This window comes from Rutilus rutilus (assembly GCF_951802725.1).
Source record: "Rutilus rutilus genome assembly, chromosome: 9".
Lineage (NCBI taxonomy): Eukaryota > Metazoa > Chordata > Actinopteri > Cypriniformes > Leuciscidae > Rutilus > Rutilus rutilus.
Window position 1 is genome coordinate 4498979 of NC_140223.1, and position 18256 is coordinate 4517234.

General features: G+C 39.8%; 2 protein-coding genes across 2 annotated transcripts in view; both read left to right on the plus strand.

The window, feature by feature from the left end:
* dync2h1 (dynein cytoplasmic 2 heavy chain 1) overlaps positions 1 to 18256 on the plus strand; it is a 123592-nt gene that overhangs the window by 95491 nt on the left and 9845 nt on the right. Inside the window, exons 80-86 of the mRNA XM_084418454.1 lie at positions 145 to 300; positions 3620 to 3695; positions 3781 to 3998; positions 4127 to 4231; positions 5281 to 5397; positions 6407 to 6616; positions 8370 to 8459. Coding sequence (XP_084274580.1) covers positions 145 to 300; positions 3620 to 3695; positions 3781 to 3998; positions 4127 to 4231; positions 5281 to 5397; positions 6407 to 6616; positions 8370 to 8459 — 972 coding nt within the window. The remainder of the gene's footprint in view (positions 1 to 144; positions 301 to 3619; positions 3696 to 3780; positions 3999 to 4126; positions 4232 to 5280; positions 5398 to 6406; positions 6617 to 8369; positions 8460 to 18256) is intronic.
* On the plus strand, positions 10318 to 15046 carry LOC311296630 (uncharacterized protein). The gene is made up of 2 exons (XM_084418483.1): positions 10318 to 10434; positions 10705 to 15046. The coding sequence occupies exon 2, from the start codon at positions 10767 to 10769 to the stop codon at positions 12615 to 12617; it is 1851 nt and encodes a 616-aa protein (XP_084274609.1). The 5' UTR covers positions 10318 to 10434; positions 10705 to 10766; the 3' UTR covers positions 12618 to 15046.

The window sequence follows — 18256 nt, forward strand, 5'->3', positions numbered from 1 at the left end:
GACCTGATAAATATCCAAATGAATTGATGTCGAATCTGATGGCGATTGGAATCGAATCACAAGCTTTGGGAAATTTGTGTCAATTCTCAGCCATAGAGTAACAGAGATGCGTCTCACATCTACTAATAACGTGTGTGTGTTCAGGCTCCTCCAGGGCTCAAGAAGAACCTGACGAGGACATATGAATCCTGGAGCGCGGAGCAGATCAGTAAAGGTGGTCACCTGACTCGAGCTCAGTCTCTCTTCTGCCTGGCCTGGTTCCACGCGGTGTGTCAGGAGAGGCGCAACTATATTCCTCAGGTACACGCCTGTCACATGACTGTAGAGACGCAACTATATTCCTCAGGTACACACCTGTCACATGACTGTAGAGACACAACTATATTCCTCAGGTACACACCTGTCACATGACTGTAGAGACACAACTATATTCCTCAGGTACACGCCTGTCACATGACTGTAGAGACACAACTATATTCTTCAGGTACACGCCTGTCACATGACTGTAGAGACACAACTATATTCCTAAGAATAATCGGCTAATGAACTAACCATTCAAGCAATCCGCCCCGAGTTGGCACTAATTTGAAAATGAAACTAATGTGCACGGCCGCACGTGTCCACGGGTGCGCAGCGAGCAGAACAGGGAAAGCGTTTTCAGTTCATTCCTATGGAAAAACACTTGCTCTATTCTAGGGATAATTACTTAAATATATATGGGAGAGAATATAATCCATAATGAGCGTTTTTGTAATAAATTGCCTATTCCGCACTCAAGCGCAAGTGTAAAGCTTGCCACAAAAAGTAATGATTATGCATGATTTTTTACCAATAAACTGGTGTTTTCTGTGTCAGTGTCGGCTGCAAAGATGAAGTTGACGATGCTGACTCGCGATCTTTGCAGTAGTGAATGCGCCTATAGAGAGAAATGCACACTTCATATGAATTACGTGGCAGAGAGCAGCCCATTTCTTTTCGTTTTGAATTGTTTTGTTTAAAAGTAGACATTTCAAGCTTTCTATTGGTATATTTCTCATGTCTGTGAGGCAAGTAGCTTATACGCTGAGTTTCGGTTCATTTATGAGACGAGCTTCAGTTCACGTGCCGGCGCCTCCGTGTCCTTATCATATTGTCTGCAATATTTACTTCTTATTTATTAAATCCAGACAATTGGTTGATGAAACATTGATTAAAATTAAGATACAATTTATACAAAGTGAAATTCACTTAAAAAAAAAGGCTTTCTACAAAACAAAACTTAATGAAGTGGTCAAAATCATGTCTGACCCACTCCATATGTCTCCCGATATATTGGGCTTCTTATGATCCTATCTTACTCATCTCATGCGGTTCCTTTTTCATGTATTCAACATAGATGAAAAAAAAAAAAAAAACATTATTTAAAGTATGACGTTTTTTAAGTTATATTTAAGCGTCACCCCGCTCCGCTTTGCTCACATGCTCTGGTGTGTAACCTATACATGCATGTGTGCGTGCATGTGGGGGAGGGGTGCAGTTTTCAAATTATAATCGAATAATACCCAGCAATATTCGAATATTATTTTTGCTTGAAATGCATTTTAGTTTCGTTTTCAAATTAGCGCCAATTCGGGGCGGATTGCTTTATTGGTTAGTTCATTAGCCTATTATTCTTAATGAAAAACACAACAACAAAACAGTGCTTCTCTGCACCATTATGAACGTCCGTGCGTAAAATGGAGGCGCGCATTTTACATTTGCCTTTAAATTAGCGATTAAAAAAATTACCGGTATTACACATGTTGTCACATGTCGAAAATATCCTCACCGTCACATCTCTAGTACACACCTGTCACATGACTGTAGACCACATAAATATACAATTCCGGTCAAAGGTTTAGAGAATAATTTATGTTTTTGAAAAAAAGTCTCTTCTGCTCAACAAGGTTGCATTTATTGAGGTAAATCTTATTGTGAAAGAATAATACAAATTCTATATGAATGCATTTTAAAAGGTCATTTATTTCTGGGATGGCAAAGCTGAATTTTCAGTAGCCAGTTTCCACAAAAATATTAAGCAACACAACTGTTTTCAACACTGAAGACTGGAGTAATGATGCTGAAAATTCAGCTTTGATCACAGGAATAAATAACATTCTAACATATATTCAGTTATTATAAACTGTAATAACATTTAACAGTTTTTATTGTATTGATGTACTCTATGGGAGCATAAGTGACTGCTTTCAAAAGCGTATAAAAAATAGAAAATACACGTGATTATTCCAAACTTTTTTCCGGTAGTGTACATATGTGCGTCTCTTCCTCAAACAATCGCTGGAATTCAAACAGAAGCTCTTGGATCTGTTTGAATTATTAATTCCGACTCTGAATTGAACTACTGCGCGCCAGGCCTTTGAAGAGCTGCGTTTAATTAGCTGATGCTGATGCGTTTCTCTTTCCTAATGTGTCTCGCTCACTCCATCTTTCTCTCTCTCTCCTAAAGTGAGCAGGAGCTAATAAGTTGTGTAGGAGAAAAGGAATTCATTGGGCTGATAGTGTCTCTCAGGGGCTGTGTGAAGGAAAATATATAAACTACTATTTTTTTATATATATATAATCAGGGCTTGAAATTCACGTTTTTGCTCATCAGCCACTGTGACTAGTGGTTTTCCAAAGTTACCAGCCACTCAGCGTTTTCACTGGCCACCATTTTGACATCGATACCATGGGGAAAAACTGCAAAATAGATATTTTTAATATTATCTCATAATTTGGCGGCCGGTATATTAGGCTGCTGTCACTTTAAGAGCTGACGCACGGATCCGTTATACTGTTTTATAGCCAATATACTTGTCTTTATGTGCTGCACTTTGGGTTTGAACACAAAATATGTGGGAATGAGTAAAATTATTCTCAACACGCGCAATTTGTTGCCGAAATTCAAGCCCTGCAACAATATTCATCCGGAGCAAATGAATCGAGTGAGTGAGGAGAGGCGGGTTTGTGTGTCACTCGCTGTCGGAGAGATGAGAGAGAGAAAAAGAGCAGCTGGTATCGTGTTTCCTGCGGAAGAATTTCAGTATATTCCATGTATCGAAAAATTTATATTTTTGACAACACTATATTGCACTGAGTTTATTATTTCAGATGCCTTTTCAAAAAGACTACAATTGAAAAATGTATATTATATAAAATTCAACCCACCAAAGTGGCCAGAGGAGTGACTGCGTTACACACCACTGATGAAATACACACACATATTTGGCGGGTTACTGGGTGTTGATGTCAAGTCCTGTGTATATATATATATATTTAAAAATGATTTATCTGTAAATATCTTTTAATGTTCGACTTGATACCGAAGTACCAGTATTTTTTGCATTATCAGCAGGCGTTTTAAAAGGTTTTCTTTCATACACTTGCTTAGATTAAATCATGCCTGTTGTGAAAAGTCTGGGAACAATTTAGAGCCAAAGAAAAGATGAATGACTCCACGCTGTCCTTGGAGATTCTGGCTTTTGAAACATGGCTCCATATTTAATCATGATTCAGTGTGAGTTTCTATTGCACAGGCTGAATATATGAAGTTGAATTGAATTGATGATGATGATGATGATGATGTGTTTGTGTGGCACAGGGCTGGACGAAGTTCTACGAGTTCTCTCTGTCAGACCTGAGAGCCGGCTTTGAGATCATTGACCGCCTGTTTGAAGGTGTGTGTTGGTCATGTGTGTGTCAGGCTGTTTTTATCTTTGCACTTTGTAGGATTTTCCTTGTGTGTGTGTGTGTGTGTTTCAGGTGGGAAGGTGTTCCAGTGGGAATTCGTGCACGGTCTCCTGGAGAACGCCATCTATGGAGGCCGCATCGATAACGTGTGTGACCTGCGCATCCTTCGCTCGTACCTACAGCAGTTCTTTAACGCTCAACTCCTCGCGCAGTCGCACACACACTCTCGTGTCAAGAAAACACACGCTTTCCCGGCTCAGATACACCTGCCCAACTCCTGCAGCATAGCGGTCAGTGAATGTGTACTATGTGTACTGTATAGTTAACAGGAATCGAGCATCTTGTGCATGCTTTTTGGACTGATTCTACCCATAATCCTTTGCACGATTGGATTAAAGTCACCCTGCTATGTGTGCAGGATTATCGTGTGGTGGTGGACGCTCTTCCTGAAGACGACAAACCCAGTTTCTTCGGTCTGCCTGCAAACATTGAGCGCTCTTCACAGAGAATCATCAGCTCACAGGTGTGTGTGTGTGTGTGTGTGTGCGTGTATGTGTTTCTGTTGAGGTCATTAGAGGTCAGAGGTGTTTTGAGAATATTGTGCTGAGCAGGACATTCCTCTACATCACAGGCATGCACACGTGTGTGTGTGTGTGTGTGTGTGTGTGTGTGTGTGTGTGTGTGATTGTTCTTTCCTGTGGGGTGGAGTTCATAATAAGCTAACAGTCAAAGTGCATTCACACACAGGAATTGTCTGCCAATATTTTTTTTACTGAAAAATCTTCACATTTTTAGACTTTCTTTAAACAAATTTTCAGCTAGTTAGAGTCTCTTCAAACGTTCCTGGGTAGTTTTTACTGTATTTGTGAGGATATCTTCGAGAGGATTTCTAATTTCCTGAAACAAACAGCAGTGCTTGCGAGCCAACCAATGAAAAGTCTCAGCTGGTTCTATCGAAACTTAATGCTGCAACTTTTCCGTTTTGTATGCAAATACATGCAAGAAAGACGACCGATTACACTCATGCAGATATAAGTGATCACGATGATGTCATCACTGTTGCTGTCACACGCTAACATTGTAAGTCAACGGGAGAATTCAGCTTTAAAGTTGACAAAAGAACAAAACGTTTGAATGGATTTAATTGTGGTTAAAAAAATGTATGCTTGTGATGCTTGACTGAGCAGTGCTCAGTTGCTAATGTGTTCAGGGTCGCTGCAGGAATCTCGTTTTATATTGAATGAAATACGCAAATCAGTCCCATTCACTGTCACTCTTTCTTGACTTCACACACACACACACACACACACATTCTCTTTGTGTGTTCAGACCGTTGCACTGCACTCCTATTTGTCACTGTCAGGTTTAGACTGATCTTTGTCTCTACTGCTGTAGAGACTGTGTGTGTGTGTCTGTGTGTGTGTGTGTAGCTCTTGTAATGAGACCAATTTATCATGTGTAAGAGTCGCCCACCTCTTCACTGCAGTTTGCCACAATCACAGAGAGATGGAGGATAGTGTACAGTGAGATCTAATGTGCTCACCTCAGGGGTGTGTGTGTGTGTTTGCACAGGTGATCTCTCAGTTGAGGATTCTGAGCAGGTCTGTAGCGGCTGGCTCCAAATTCGACAGAGAGATCTGGTCTAACGCACTCTCACCCGTGCTCAACCTGTGGAAACGCCTCAATCAGGTATTCAGCAGCATTTTAGTGAGCATGTTGTATCATAGTTTACTCTTCTCTGTCCCAGATGTCCATGTGCAATGTTAACGTGTCATGTGAAACGAATAACAGCACTTTCCTGTGGGTTTTCTGTCAGCTCAGTCTTGTTTTTCAAGAGTGACAGAATCATAAAACTATCAGAGCTGAAATGTGCCACTCAAAATGTTGTAGTATCATATAGGGGTGTGACGATTCCCTCATGTCACGATTCGATACATATCACGATCCTGAACTCACGATATTATTGCGATACTCCAAGACATATGATAAAACGTTAACAAAAAATGAACTGTTGATTAAAATGTTAAATTTGGTGTTACATTGTGTGTGTGTAAATGAATAGTCTTGGACTTGATGCTGAAACCCAATGAACCGACAATAGAGACGCCAGAATAACAATATTCATGATTCTGGAGCTGAAAATACTGCATTATTGTAGATGAATATGCTTGATCTCTGTCACTAGCTAGATATATTTACAATAATGTCGGCCACTTTTACTGGTAACATCAGACATCTGGCATTATCAGGACACACACATATTCCCCCAGTGCATTATTATACTTTATATTCAACATTATATATAGTAGTTTAATGTAGTACTGACACTAAAACTCTGAAAACTTGAATTTTTTTCTCATACAGTCATTTTTATTTTGGGTGAACTATCCACGATACATATTGTCACTATCCACGATACATATTGCGATATATTGTGACACCCCTAGTATCCTGGGAACTCAACAAAACACAACTTTATTTCCCAGCACACCCAGTGCAGCCTCACTCCTGGGAATTGTGTAAAGCCAACCAAACAGCAACGGACAATTTCCACCAGCCGTGTTGTGTGCAGTATGCATTAAACGTTCTGTGGGCGTGTCCTTCTGGGCTGAGTCGAGGTTCTGATTGGTTATCGTTTCCCGCCGCTCTCTGATTGGCTCTTGCATCGTTTGATAGATTTTTTTCTGTCGTGTCTCAGGGTTCCTCATTGATCCATCAGAAAGTGGCTCTTCCCAGCGAGGGCGTCGGCTCTCCCGTTCTCTCATTCGTCCAGCTGGAGCAGTTTAATGGCATACGATTGGTCCAGAGCATCCACCAATCGCTGGCCTCGCTCAGTAAGGTCATCCGAGGCACGTCCCTCATGACAGCTGACGTACACAAGCTGGCCACCGCACTTCTGAACCAAGAGGTAAGAGTGAAGGAATCACTGTCTCCTGCATATTATTTAATGAAAGGCAAAAACTGTCAATTATTAGATTTTCATAAAGTAGTGTTTCAGACTAGTGGAAAGAAAACATCACAGCACAATTTTAAGTGTTTATTTTAATGCATTTTATCTAGTTGCATCTGTTTATTTCAAGTATAATACAGTCAAACCAACATTTATTCAGACACCTTCAACATTTCTCACATTATCACAGTTTATTCACTATAATTTAGAATTTAGAAAATGGTAATAAAATATGAGAAGAACTCAGTTGATGTCCTTCTGTTAGACTGTCTCACACATGAATTATGTTGACTATCTGTCAGCTGTTAAATTGAACTACACAATTAGATAATACCAGTTTAGCTCAACCAGTGACCAAGCAATGCTTCATTTTGTTCAGTCTGTGTGTAAAGAGAGCATTAGCAATTAAAGAAGAAACACTTCAGCAAAACATGATCAGCTCAAAGTGTCCCAATCATTTTTGCTCCCAAATGTTACTGGTAGTCACTGTATGAAGAATATTTGGTTATAATATGTCACAGTTTACTTTATTTTGCTCTCCTCACTTACATAAATGAACTATAGTGTCCTGCACACACTAGTAAAAAAAATAAAATATATATATATACAGTACCAGTCAAAAGTTTGGAAACATTACTATTTTTAATGCTTTTGAAAGAAGTCTCTCATGCTCATCAAGCCTGCAGTAAAAAAAAAAAAAAACAACAAAAAAAAAAACTTATATTATGAAATATTATTACAATTTAAAATAATGGTTCTCTTTTTTAATATACTTTAAAATGTAATTTATTTTTGTGATGCAAAGCTGAATTTTCATCAGCAAGTACTCCAGTCTTTGGTGTCTTATGATCCTTCAGAAATCATTCTAATATGCTGATTTATCATCAATGTTGGAAACAGTTGTGCTGCTTAATATTTTTTTATAACCTGAGATACTTTTTTCAGGATTATTTGATGAATAAAAAGTTAAAAAGAACTGTATTTATTTAGAATAGAAATCTTTTGTAACAATATACACTACCGTTCAAAAGTTTGGGAACAATAACTATTTTTTTTTTAAGAAATTAGTACTTTAATTCAACAAGGATGCGTTAAATTGATAAAAGGTGATGGAAACTATTTATATTGTTAGAAATGTTTTTATTTTGAATAAATGCTGTTTTTATGAATAAATGCTGTTAACGTTTTACTCATCAATGAATCCTGAAAAAAGTATTCCAAAAAATATATATTAAACAGCACAACTGTTTCCATCATTGATCATAACTGAGTATCAAATCAGCATATTAGAATGATTTCTGAAGGATCATAAGACACCAAAGACTGGAGTACTTGCTGATGAAAATTCAGCTTTGCATCACAAAAATAAATTACATTTTAAAGTATATTAAAAAAGAGAACCATTATTTTAAATTGTAATAATATTTCATAATATTACTGTTTTTTGGGTTTTTTTTTAGTTTTTTTTTTTTACTGCAGGCTTGATGAGCATAAGAGACTTCTTTCAAAAACATTAAAAATAGTAGTGTTTCCAAACTTTTGACTGGTACTGTATATCTGGTGTCTGAATAACTTTTGGTTTGACTGTATCTTTAAAGGCTGTAAGAATCAGAAATCTCCACTTACATAGACCAAACGTTACAGTTTTATTAAGCAATACAGCATGACAGGCTGTGCTCATTTACCAACGCTCCCTCACTGTGTGTCTCAGTGTCCGTTGAGCTGGCAGAGTAAATGGGAAGGCCCTGAGGACCCGATGCAGTATCTGCGAGCCGTGGTGTTCAGAGCGCTCGCAATTCAGGTAAACAAACTCACGCAGATGTCCAAATGTGTTGATTCAGCTCAACTCATCTCAACTTTTATTTATAAAGCACTTTCAAAACCATTAGAACGGACCAAAGTGCTGTCCATAAACAATAAATATCTCTAAAATACATAGAAACATCATCAAAAACATGACCTAAGGAAATCATACAACCAATCACTCCCAGTTCTCAGACCTAATCAAACGCCAGCAACTTGATCAAAATAAAAGCTTCCATGCTTGAGGGTTTTAAAGATAATGGCAGCACATCGGGGTCGTGGAATGCGTTTGACCTTCTCCAGGTGTCCTCGAGTTTGTTTAGCCGTGTCTATGGGAGTGTTATGATCCTAGAATACGGGAATGCTCTAAGCCGTCGTGTTTGTTCAGGATGCAGCTGGCCTTGTTAATCGGCCACATATTTTCCTGCTGTAAAAGACCCAAGACGCAGATTAGCTTATGCTATACTCTCGATGTGCGATACATATTTTCCAGTTTTCGAGTGGAATCATGTTGTTTTTTAGTTTTTTTGTACTGTTGGTATATAAATAAACATATAAATTAAAATGAAAATAAATGCAGAGCGATCATCTGACTCGATGAGCGTCACGAGACGCAGCGCCACCGGTCTCCCATCATGCTCAGCAGCTGCCGCCGTGAGTCGAGGCATCTCTCCTTGTTTTCCTAACATGAACCCGTCAGAATGTGGGCCGCAGAGTCAGAGATGACTCATCTCATTACATGAGGGCTTTTACACTCTTTTGTGCTTTGGCTTTGGATAAAAGCGCTCTCTGAATGGCGTGCTGTGAAGCTGATGGCATGCTGTCTCTGATAACTCTGGGTCACAGCGCTCCGACTCTCGCATTACTCTGTGTAGTTTGGTGATTTAACTGCTCTTCTGTGGAGCAGGCAAACTAACATTTATCAGAGTAACTTGGTAACATGTTTGTAACTTTGTAACATTGATAATCTTTAAGTGATATACAAGTAAAATATTGTGATAGACAGACAGATGATAGAGAGAGAGAGAGAGAGAGACAGACAGACACACACAGAGAGAGAGAGAGAGAGAGAGAGAGACAGACAGACACAGACAGATAGATAGATAGATACATAGATAGATAGATAGATAGATAGATAGATAGATAGATAGATAGATAGATAGATAGATAGATAGATGGACAGACACATGATAGAGAGAGAGACAGATAGATAGACAGATAGAGAGACAGATAGATAGACAGATAGAGAGACAGATAGAGAGACAGATAGATAGATAGATAGATAGATAGATAGATAGATAGATAGATAGATAGATAGATAGATAGATGGATGGACAGACACATGATAGAGAGACAGATAGATAGATAGATAGATAGATAGAGAGACAGATAGATAGAGAGAGACAGACATATAGAGAGAGAGACAGACATATAGATAGATGATAGATAGAGAGAGAGAGAGAGAGAGAGACAGACAGACAGACAGATAGATAGATAGGGAGAGAGAGAGACAGACAGACAGATGATACATAGACAGATAGATAGATAGATGGATGGACAGACACATGATAGAGAGACAGACAGATAGATAGATAGATAGAGAGACAGATAGAGAGAGAGAGACAGATAGATAGAGAGAGACAGACATATATAGAGAGAGAGACAGACAGACAGACAGACAGATAGATAGGGAGAGAGAGAGACAGACAGACAGATGATAGATAGATAGATAGATAGATAGACACATGATAGAGAGAGAGACAGACAGACAGATAGACAGATAGATAGATAGATAGATAGACACATGATAGATAGATAGAGAGACAGATAGATAGAGAGAGAGAGTCAGTCTGATCAGCCACTCTAAAAATGAGCTCCTGAAAAATTATAAAAGATTGAGCCAAAAAGTGAGACAGAGAGTGAGATAACGACAACAAACAAGAACAAACAACAGAGGAACAACTTGGATTCGGGTAAATACAGATTTTTTTTCTAGAAAATACATTTTAATAAAAGAAAGACCTGTGGATTAGCATCTGGCTACTGGATCACCACTCTAACAGCTAACTGGAGTTTTCCCTCCAAAACGTGAAAGGCTTTTTTAAAGGAACTACAGCTGAAAAACTTCACACAATTTTTGATCTTCAATTACTAAACAGAGAGATGAGCTTTATCTGGCAAAAATCTTGAACAAAAACTGTATATCTTGACTTTTTTCTGGTAAAATCTCTCATTATTACAAGCTAAAAGATAAGTTAGCTGCAGCTTTGGCTCAGTGCACAGCCCCCGGCCCAGCCCGATCACCATGGCAACCCCTGCGCAGGCAGAGTGCAGGGAGGTGCTGTACCCAGAGAAGTGCAGAAGTGTACAGGCCAGAAAGAAACACAAAGAGAAAACTCTCAGAGACAACCCCGATCTTCTGTATGCTGACTACATTCAACTCAATGGGAGAAGAATCAAGAACAACCTTATCTTCTACACCACCCTGATAAATGCATGGAAATCAGCCATCTGTGAGGAATTCAAGAACATTTTTAAAGAAGGAATCGGTCGAGGTGGAAGATTAACTATATGCAAAGATGAAATGCTGGACACAGACAACCCAATCCTCACCATAACCTACTATACCAAAGGCACCTTCCTTCTACAAGGCAATGAGGCAAGCCTGAACTCATTCGAGGAGATCTTCCCCCTGCTGAAGGCCAGAGTAGAGGAGGAGAGAGACGAGCCTCACGCAAACAGCACAGACTCTGAGGAGGAAGGCCCAGCCATTCTTTCACCTTTATCATCGGACCGTCGACTGAGAGACAGTTTAGCTTTGCTGGAACTGGACTTCACTGAATTCAGAGAACACACTCAAGTCAAACTCTCAGACACACGCAACACAAACATCTCCATCCAAGAGCTCAAAGATGAGCTCAGGCAGCTGAAGAAAGACACCAACTCCTCCATCACTGAACTCAACAGAGCTCTCAGAGAACTGCAAGGAGAAAACCAAACTCTCCGCGCACATATATGCAAGCTAGAGGAGGAAAACGAGAGAAAAGAAGAGAACTTCTCCAGACAGCTGCAAGAGATGAGAGAGCAGTTCCAGAAAAACACAGAAGACAACACACTTCACCACAGAACAGCTCCTACTACAGACTACACAAACACAGAGAGCGAGCCTGCCACACACACACAGACACCTGCAGAAACACAACCCTCCCCCGCCCACCCTCCAGAACCTGACCCAGATGTTCTCCTCCTCATGGACTCTAATGGGAAGTTCTTGGACCCACAGAAACTCTTCCCACATCAGAGAGTCTCTGCAAAACGATGCAGCACAACTGGCCACGCCCAGCAGATCATCAGAGACTTCACAGGACACCCCTCATGCGTCATAATCCACACCGGGACTAACGACCTTCACTCGCTGCGCAACAACACTGCTGATGCGGTCAGAAAAATGGCGGAAATCACCAGCAAAAAGTTCCCAGAATCCCGGATCATTATCTCCACACTTCTCCCACGACATGACACACCACCACACATCATCCACAACATCAACACTGAAATCTCCCGTAGATGCTCTGCACTGCCAAACGTGCACCTGGTCCACCACCACCACATCGGCCTCCAACACCTGTACGATGGACTCCACCTCCACAGAGATGCAGTGCGCATTTTTGCAAGGACCCTTAAAGATGCAGCCCTGGGCCGCACCCCATCATCACCGAGACATCTGCTTCCGACTCCAGAACACTACCGGCCCATTCACCCCTTCATGCCCAGACACAACCCCCCGACCCCAGCGAGGAATCACCCCTACATACCCAGACACAACCCCCCGACCCCGGCGAGGAGAGACGTCGACTGGACGAGCTTCTCACATCATCCACCACATCCACACCCACCTATGGCTCACTACACACCTGTAAACCTGCAGTCACCAACTCCACGTCCACCTGCTGGCCATCAAGTCCCCATTAGCAAGAAGAAACCAAGAAACCCCCCACACCCGGATAAACCCCTCCATCCGAGAGCACAGAGCTACGCTGAAGCTTTAGCCCGGCCCCCCGCTCCACCCTCCACCTCCAGCTCCACACCTGCCAGCGAGCTGAGCCAGATCCGAGAGATGCTGCACACACTGTGCAACCAGCTCCTGAACAGATAAGAACACACACAGTGCTCTACTGAAAAAAAAAAAAAAAAAAAAAAAAAAAAAGTCTACTAATGTAAAATGTTTCACATGTATGTTTTCACATGTAGCTTCACCTTATCTTCTCTCTGTCTCACCAAATAGGTTTTTCTTTTAGAATACAAATGCGTTCATTTCAGATAAGTTGCTGGAATATTCAGGGTCTTCACTCTTCAACATTTGGTTCTAAAAGCACAGACCCTGAATTTCTAAAAAATATAGAAGATGTTGATATCATAATCCTCACTGAAACCTGGTGTCGAAATGATGCGCTCACCTACTGTCCCTCAGGCTATTATGAAGTAATTGTGCCCTCAGTCAAGATAAGTACAGTCCATCGTGGACGAGACTCGGGAGGAATCCTGGTGTGGTACAGGGAGGATCTGGCCAAACACATTTCCACCATTACAGTTGGGAAATTTCATTGCTGGTTAAAATTAAACCAAATTGGCATTTCAGCTACAGACACATATCTCTGTGCCATCTACATTCCCCCAGCGGAGTCCCCTTACCATGATGAGGAATACCTCAACAGCGTCCACACAGAAATCAGCCGTTTCCAGGCCCAGGGAAACGTGCTGCTGTGTGGAGACTTTAATGCCAGAACTGGATCTGAACCTGATGTCATAGATCCAAAGGGCAATGAATATGTGTTTGGCCAAAACCCCCCGAGTCTCACAAGAAAACTTCCACCGAGAAACAACCTTGATCAAACCGTGAATAAAAGCGGTAGAGAGTTGGTGCAGCTCTGCCGAGCCTCAGGCCTGTACATACTGAACGGCCGGATCAGAGGGGACTCTTTAGGGAGGTTCACGTGTTGTTCAGGTCTTGGAGCTAGTGTAGTTGACTATGCCATCACTGACATGGACCCTTCCTCCTTCAATGCATTCACTGTCAAACAGCAAACTCCACTTTCTGACCATAACCAAACTAACATCTATATAAAAACACATCACACACCAGAACAAAACAGGCCGGAAACCTGCCAAATGTACCCGGTCCAGCAGAGGTACAGATGGGCTCCAGACAGCGCAGACAAATTTGTGCAAGCCCTCAGTTCTGAAGAACTAAAAAATCTAATAAATACATTTATTAATAAGAAATTCAAAACAACTAAAGATGGTGTTAATTCGGCTACAAACGAAATAAATTACATATTTAAAAAAGCAGCACATAAAAGTGAATTGAAAAAGAAAGGCAAAAAATACACTAAAAATACTCCAAAAGATGAAAAATGGTTTGACTCAGAATGCAAAACATTAAGAAAACAACTTAGAAAATTATCAAATCTGAAACATAAAGAACCAAACAACACTGAGATAAGAACTGAATACTTTTCTAAACTAAAAATATATAAAGACACAATTAGAGTGAAAAAGCAACACCATCTGACCAAAAGTATAGAAGAATTAGAGCATTCAATAAATCAGAATCAGTTCTGGGATATGTGGAACAATCTGAGCACAACGAAACCACAAGACCTGCCAATACAAGATGGAGAAATTTGGACAAATCATTTTGAAAACTTATATAAAGAAATCCCATCAAACCAACTTAATGATAATTATAATCTGATCAAACAAAATCTACAAACTCTTGAAGAGACAATTAAAAATAATCAGAATCCACTTGACTTCCCAATTACACATGAAGAATTGACAAACAAACTCAAAAGCCAAAAAGGAAAGAAATCTTGTGGTCCTGACAGCATTCTAGGAGAGATGCTGAAACACAGCACACCTGAGCTGCAGGCGGCCGTGCTCAAACTGTTCAACACTGTACTTAGTTCAGGCTGTTTTCCTGACATCTGGAGCCAAGGACTTATTACCCCAATTCATAAGAGTGGAGATAAATTGGACCCTAATAATTTCAGAGGCATTTGTGTGAGCAGTAATCTGGGGAAGTTATTTAGCAGTATTTTAAACAATAGAATTGTAAGCTTCCTTAACGAACACAATGTCCTGAGCTCGAGTCAGATTGGCTTCGTTCCAAATCACAGAACTACTGACCACATTTATACCCTACACACCCTAATCAATAAACACGTAAAACTGACCAAAAACGGAAAAATATTTGCATGCTTTGTCGATTTTAAAAAAGCATTTGATTCTATTTGGCACAACGGATTATATTATAAACTTTTACAAAGTGGTGTAGGGGGTAAAGTTTATGACACTATAAAATCAATGTATTCGAACAACAAATGTGCAATACGAATTGGCAACAAACACACAGAATTCTTCACCCAGAAAAGAGGAGTGCGGCAGGGCTGTAGCCTGAGTCCAACGCTGTTCAACATCTACATTAATGAACTAGCGGTGCAGCTGGAGCAGTCTACGGGCCCTGGACTCACTCTACAGGACAGGAGCATCAAGCTCTTGCTGTACGCAGACGACCTGGTGCTGCTGTCACCCACTGCACAGGGACTACAGCAGCACTTGGACCTGCTGGAGAACTACTGCCAGAACTGGGCCCTGGCAGTCAACCTCACCAAGACCAACATTATGGTCTTTCAGAAGAAGCCCAGATGTCAGGAACACAGACACCAGTTCAGCCTAGGCAGCACCGCCCTAGAGCACACGATGCAGTACACTTACCTCGGCCTGGTCATCACTGCATCGGGGAGTTTCAGTGTGGCAGTGAATGCTCTCAAAGATAAAGCTCGAAGAGCTCTATACGCAATTAAGAAAAAATTCCAAAACATTGAATTACCGATTCCAATCTGGTGTAAAATCTTCGATAGTGTAATTCAGCCAATTGCGCTGTATGGAAGTGAGGTTTGGGGTCCACTCAGTGATCAGAGCTACACTAGATGGGACAGGCATCCAACAGAAGCCCTACACACTGAATTCTGCAAAATGATTCTAAAACTACAAAGGAAAACACCCAATAATGCATGTAGGGCAGAATTAGGCCGATTCCCATTGATTATCAATATGCAAAAAAGATCCCTCAAATTCTGGATGCATCTAAAATCAAGTCCCACAGAATCGCTACATTTTAAAGCACTACAAACCCAAGACCTGAACCCCGAGAAGAGTCTCCTCAGTCAGCTGGTTCTGAGACTCACTAACCGGACTAACCCTACTAACACTAACCAGTCTCAGACCAGCACTGCTTCTCACACACACATCAGGACAAACCAAATTATCAAACAGTCTAAAAATACATATCTGGAACATTGGGATCAGGAAACTAAAACACAAAGTAAATTACAATTCTATCGAAATTTGAAATCAAATTATGAACTGGAAGAATATCTCCAGAGTGTGAGAGACACAAAGCAGAGACGGATCCTGAGCCGGTACAGGCTGAGTGAACACAGTCTAGCCATCGAGACCGGCAGACACAGAAAGAGCTGGTTACCCCGAGAGCAGAGGGTGTGTGTTCACTGCAGGACAGGAGAGATCGAGACAGAGACGCACTTCCTCCTTCACTGTCACAAATACAGTTCAGTCAGAGAACTCTACTTTAACAAACTCACTAACGTAATACAGAACTTTACAGCCATGACTGAAGTAGATCAGATGAAGATCCTGCTAGGAGAGGGCCAGACAGCAGCATTGGCTGCCAGATACGTGTGTGTGTGCCACAGCCTGAGAGACAGCAGGTGAATGTGTGTGTGATGATGTGTGTGTCTGACCTCAGTGTGTTTCCCTACTGTCCACCACAGTGACCTTCAGTGACGTGTGTGTGTGTGTGTATATGTTAAAACACTGTGGTATAAAATGTTCTGATACTATAATTTGTATATATGTTAAAACACTATGGTGTAAAATGTTTACAGATATTATAATTTGTTACACTGTTAATTTGTACAATTAATTTAAGTAGTACATTTAGATTTAAGTTATGTTGTAATATTTTATTATTTTGATGTCTTTTACAAGCTTTGGCAATATTGTAATATGTACAGTCATGCCAATAAAGCAATTTTGAATTGAATTGAATTGAAATTGAGAATTGACAGACAGACAGATAGACAGACAGATAGATAGATAGATAGACACATGATAGATAGATAGACAAATAGATAGAGAGAGAGAGACAGACAGATGATACATAGATAGATAGATAGATAGACACATGATAGATAGAGAGAGATGGATGGATGGATGGATGGATGGATAGATAGATAGATAGATAGATAGATAGACACATGATAGATAGAGAGACAGACAGACGGATAGATTAATTCTGTCTGTTTGTCTGTCTCCCTTCTCTTCCGTGAGCACAAAACCTTTCCTTTTCCTTTATGTCCTCGCTTATGCTACTCTGAACAATGACTGAACTTTGTATTTTGAGCACTTCTTGCGTTGTTTTTTTGCCTCTTCACGATGACTCGCTTAATTTAGTTCTAATTTGCAAGTCGCTTTGGACAAAAGCGTCTGCTAAATGATAGATAGAGAGAGAGAGAGAGAGAGAGAGAGAGATAGATAGATAGAGAGATAGACAGACAGACAGATCTCACACACACAAACACACACACACACACTGAAACTGTCCTTGAGTGCAGGAAGGAGGAGGAGCTATGTGGGGTGAATATTAAAAGCATTAGACAAGAACTCGTGAATAATTCATGAGCACATCAACATCACCTGAGGGAGAGTTCATTACAGCTGAACACACGCAGCACTGTGTGTGTGTGTGTGTGTGTGTGTGTGTGTGTGTGTTATCATGAGCATTAATCACATGACTGTCTTCATGTAGCATTGTGATGCTGTGTGTGTGTGTGTGTGTGATTACAAGGGTTTGTTTAGATGTTAGTGCGACTGAAACTTCAACTACTGTAAACACGAAATGAGTAAGTGTTAGCAGGTGTGTGTGTGTGTGTGATCTGCTAATGTGTGTATATAGAGCTGTGTGAGTGTCTTTCAGAGGAAAGATCTTTCTGTTGATGGGAATCTCAAAATATGTTTTTTTTTTACCTTCTGATGTTGAGCTGAAATAACAATATATATTTTGCGTTACGGAAATGAAGATTGCTTCAGAATTAAGATGTAAATTTAATGCATTTTTAACAATATACTGTATTCATTTCACATTTTCACCTCCAAATTCTCATTATTAAGTAAAAAAAAAAAAAAAAGCTATAATAATAACAATAATTTTATCAATATTATTTATTAATAGAATCGAACAAATAATAATGATTATTGCAAAATAGCAGTAATATTAAAATGTAATTTTGTAAAAATAATGATAATTATTATTCATATTGTATTCTTCTTCTTCTTATAGTTTTGTTGTTATTTCATAACAGCAATAACATTTTTAAAACGTTAAAATTGAAATGATTAGTATTATATATTATTATTATTATTATTATTATTACTAGTAGTATTTCAATAAAAAAATTGTATACATCATGAGTAGTGCAGAGTGGTATATTTGCAGTAGTGCATTTAATTTCCTGTAATAGTATGTTTAGTATAGTATAGTTTATTACAGTATTTTTTACTATAATATAGTAGAAAATGAACCTCATTACTATGAGAATTATAGAAGAAAACTCATATGACAGGTTTTATATTCTTTATATTATGTTTCTTTTGATTTTGTGGTAAAATGTGACCCATACATGTTTTCATGTAGTCACAGGGTCATCGACTATC

Bases quoted from the DNA above. Each gene is read 5' to 3' on its own strand.
- LOC311296630 (XM_084418483.1), top strand. From the start codon at position 10,767: ATGGCAACCCCTGCGCAGGCAGAGTGCAGGGAGGTGCTGTACCCAGAG.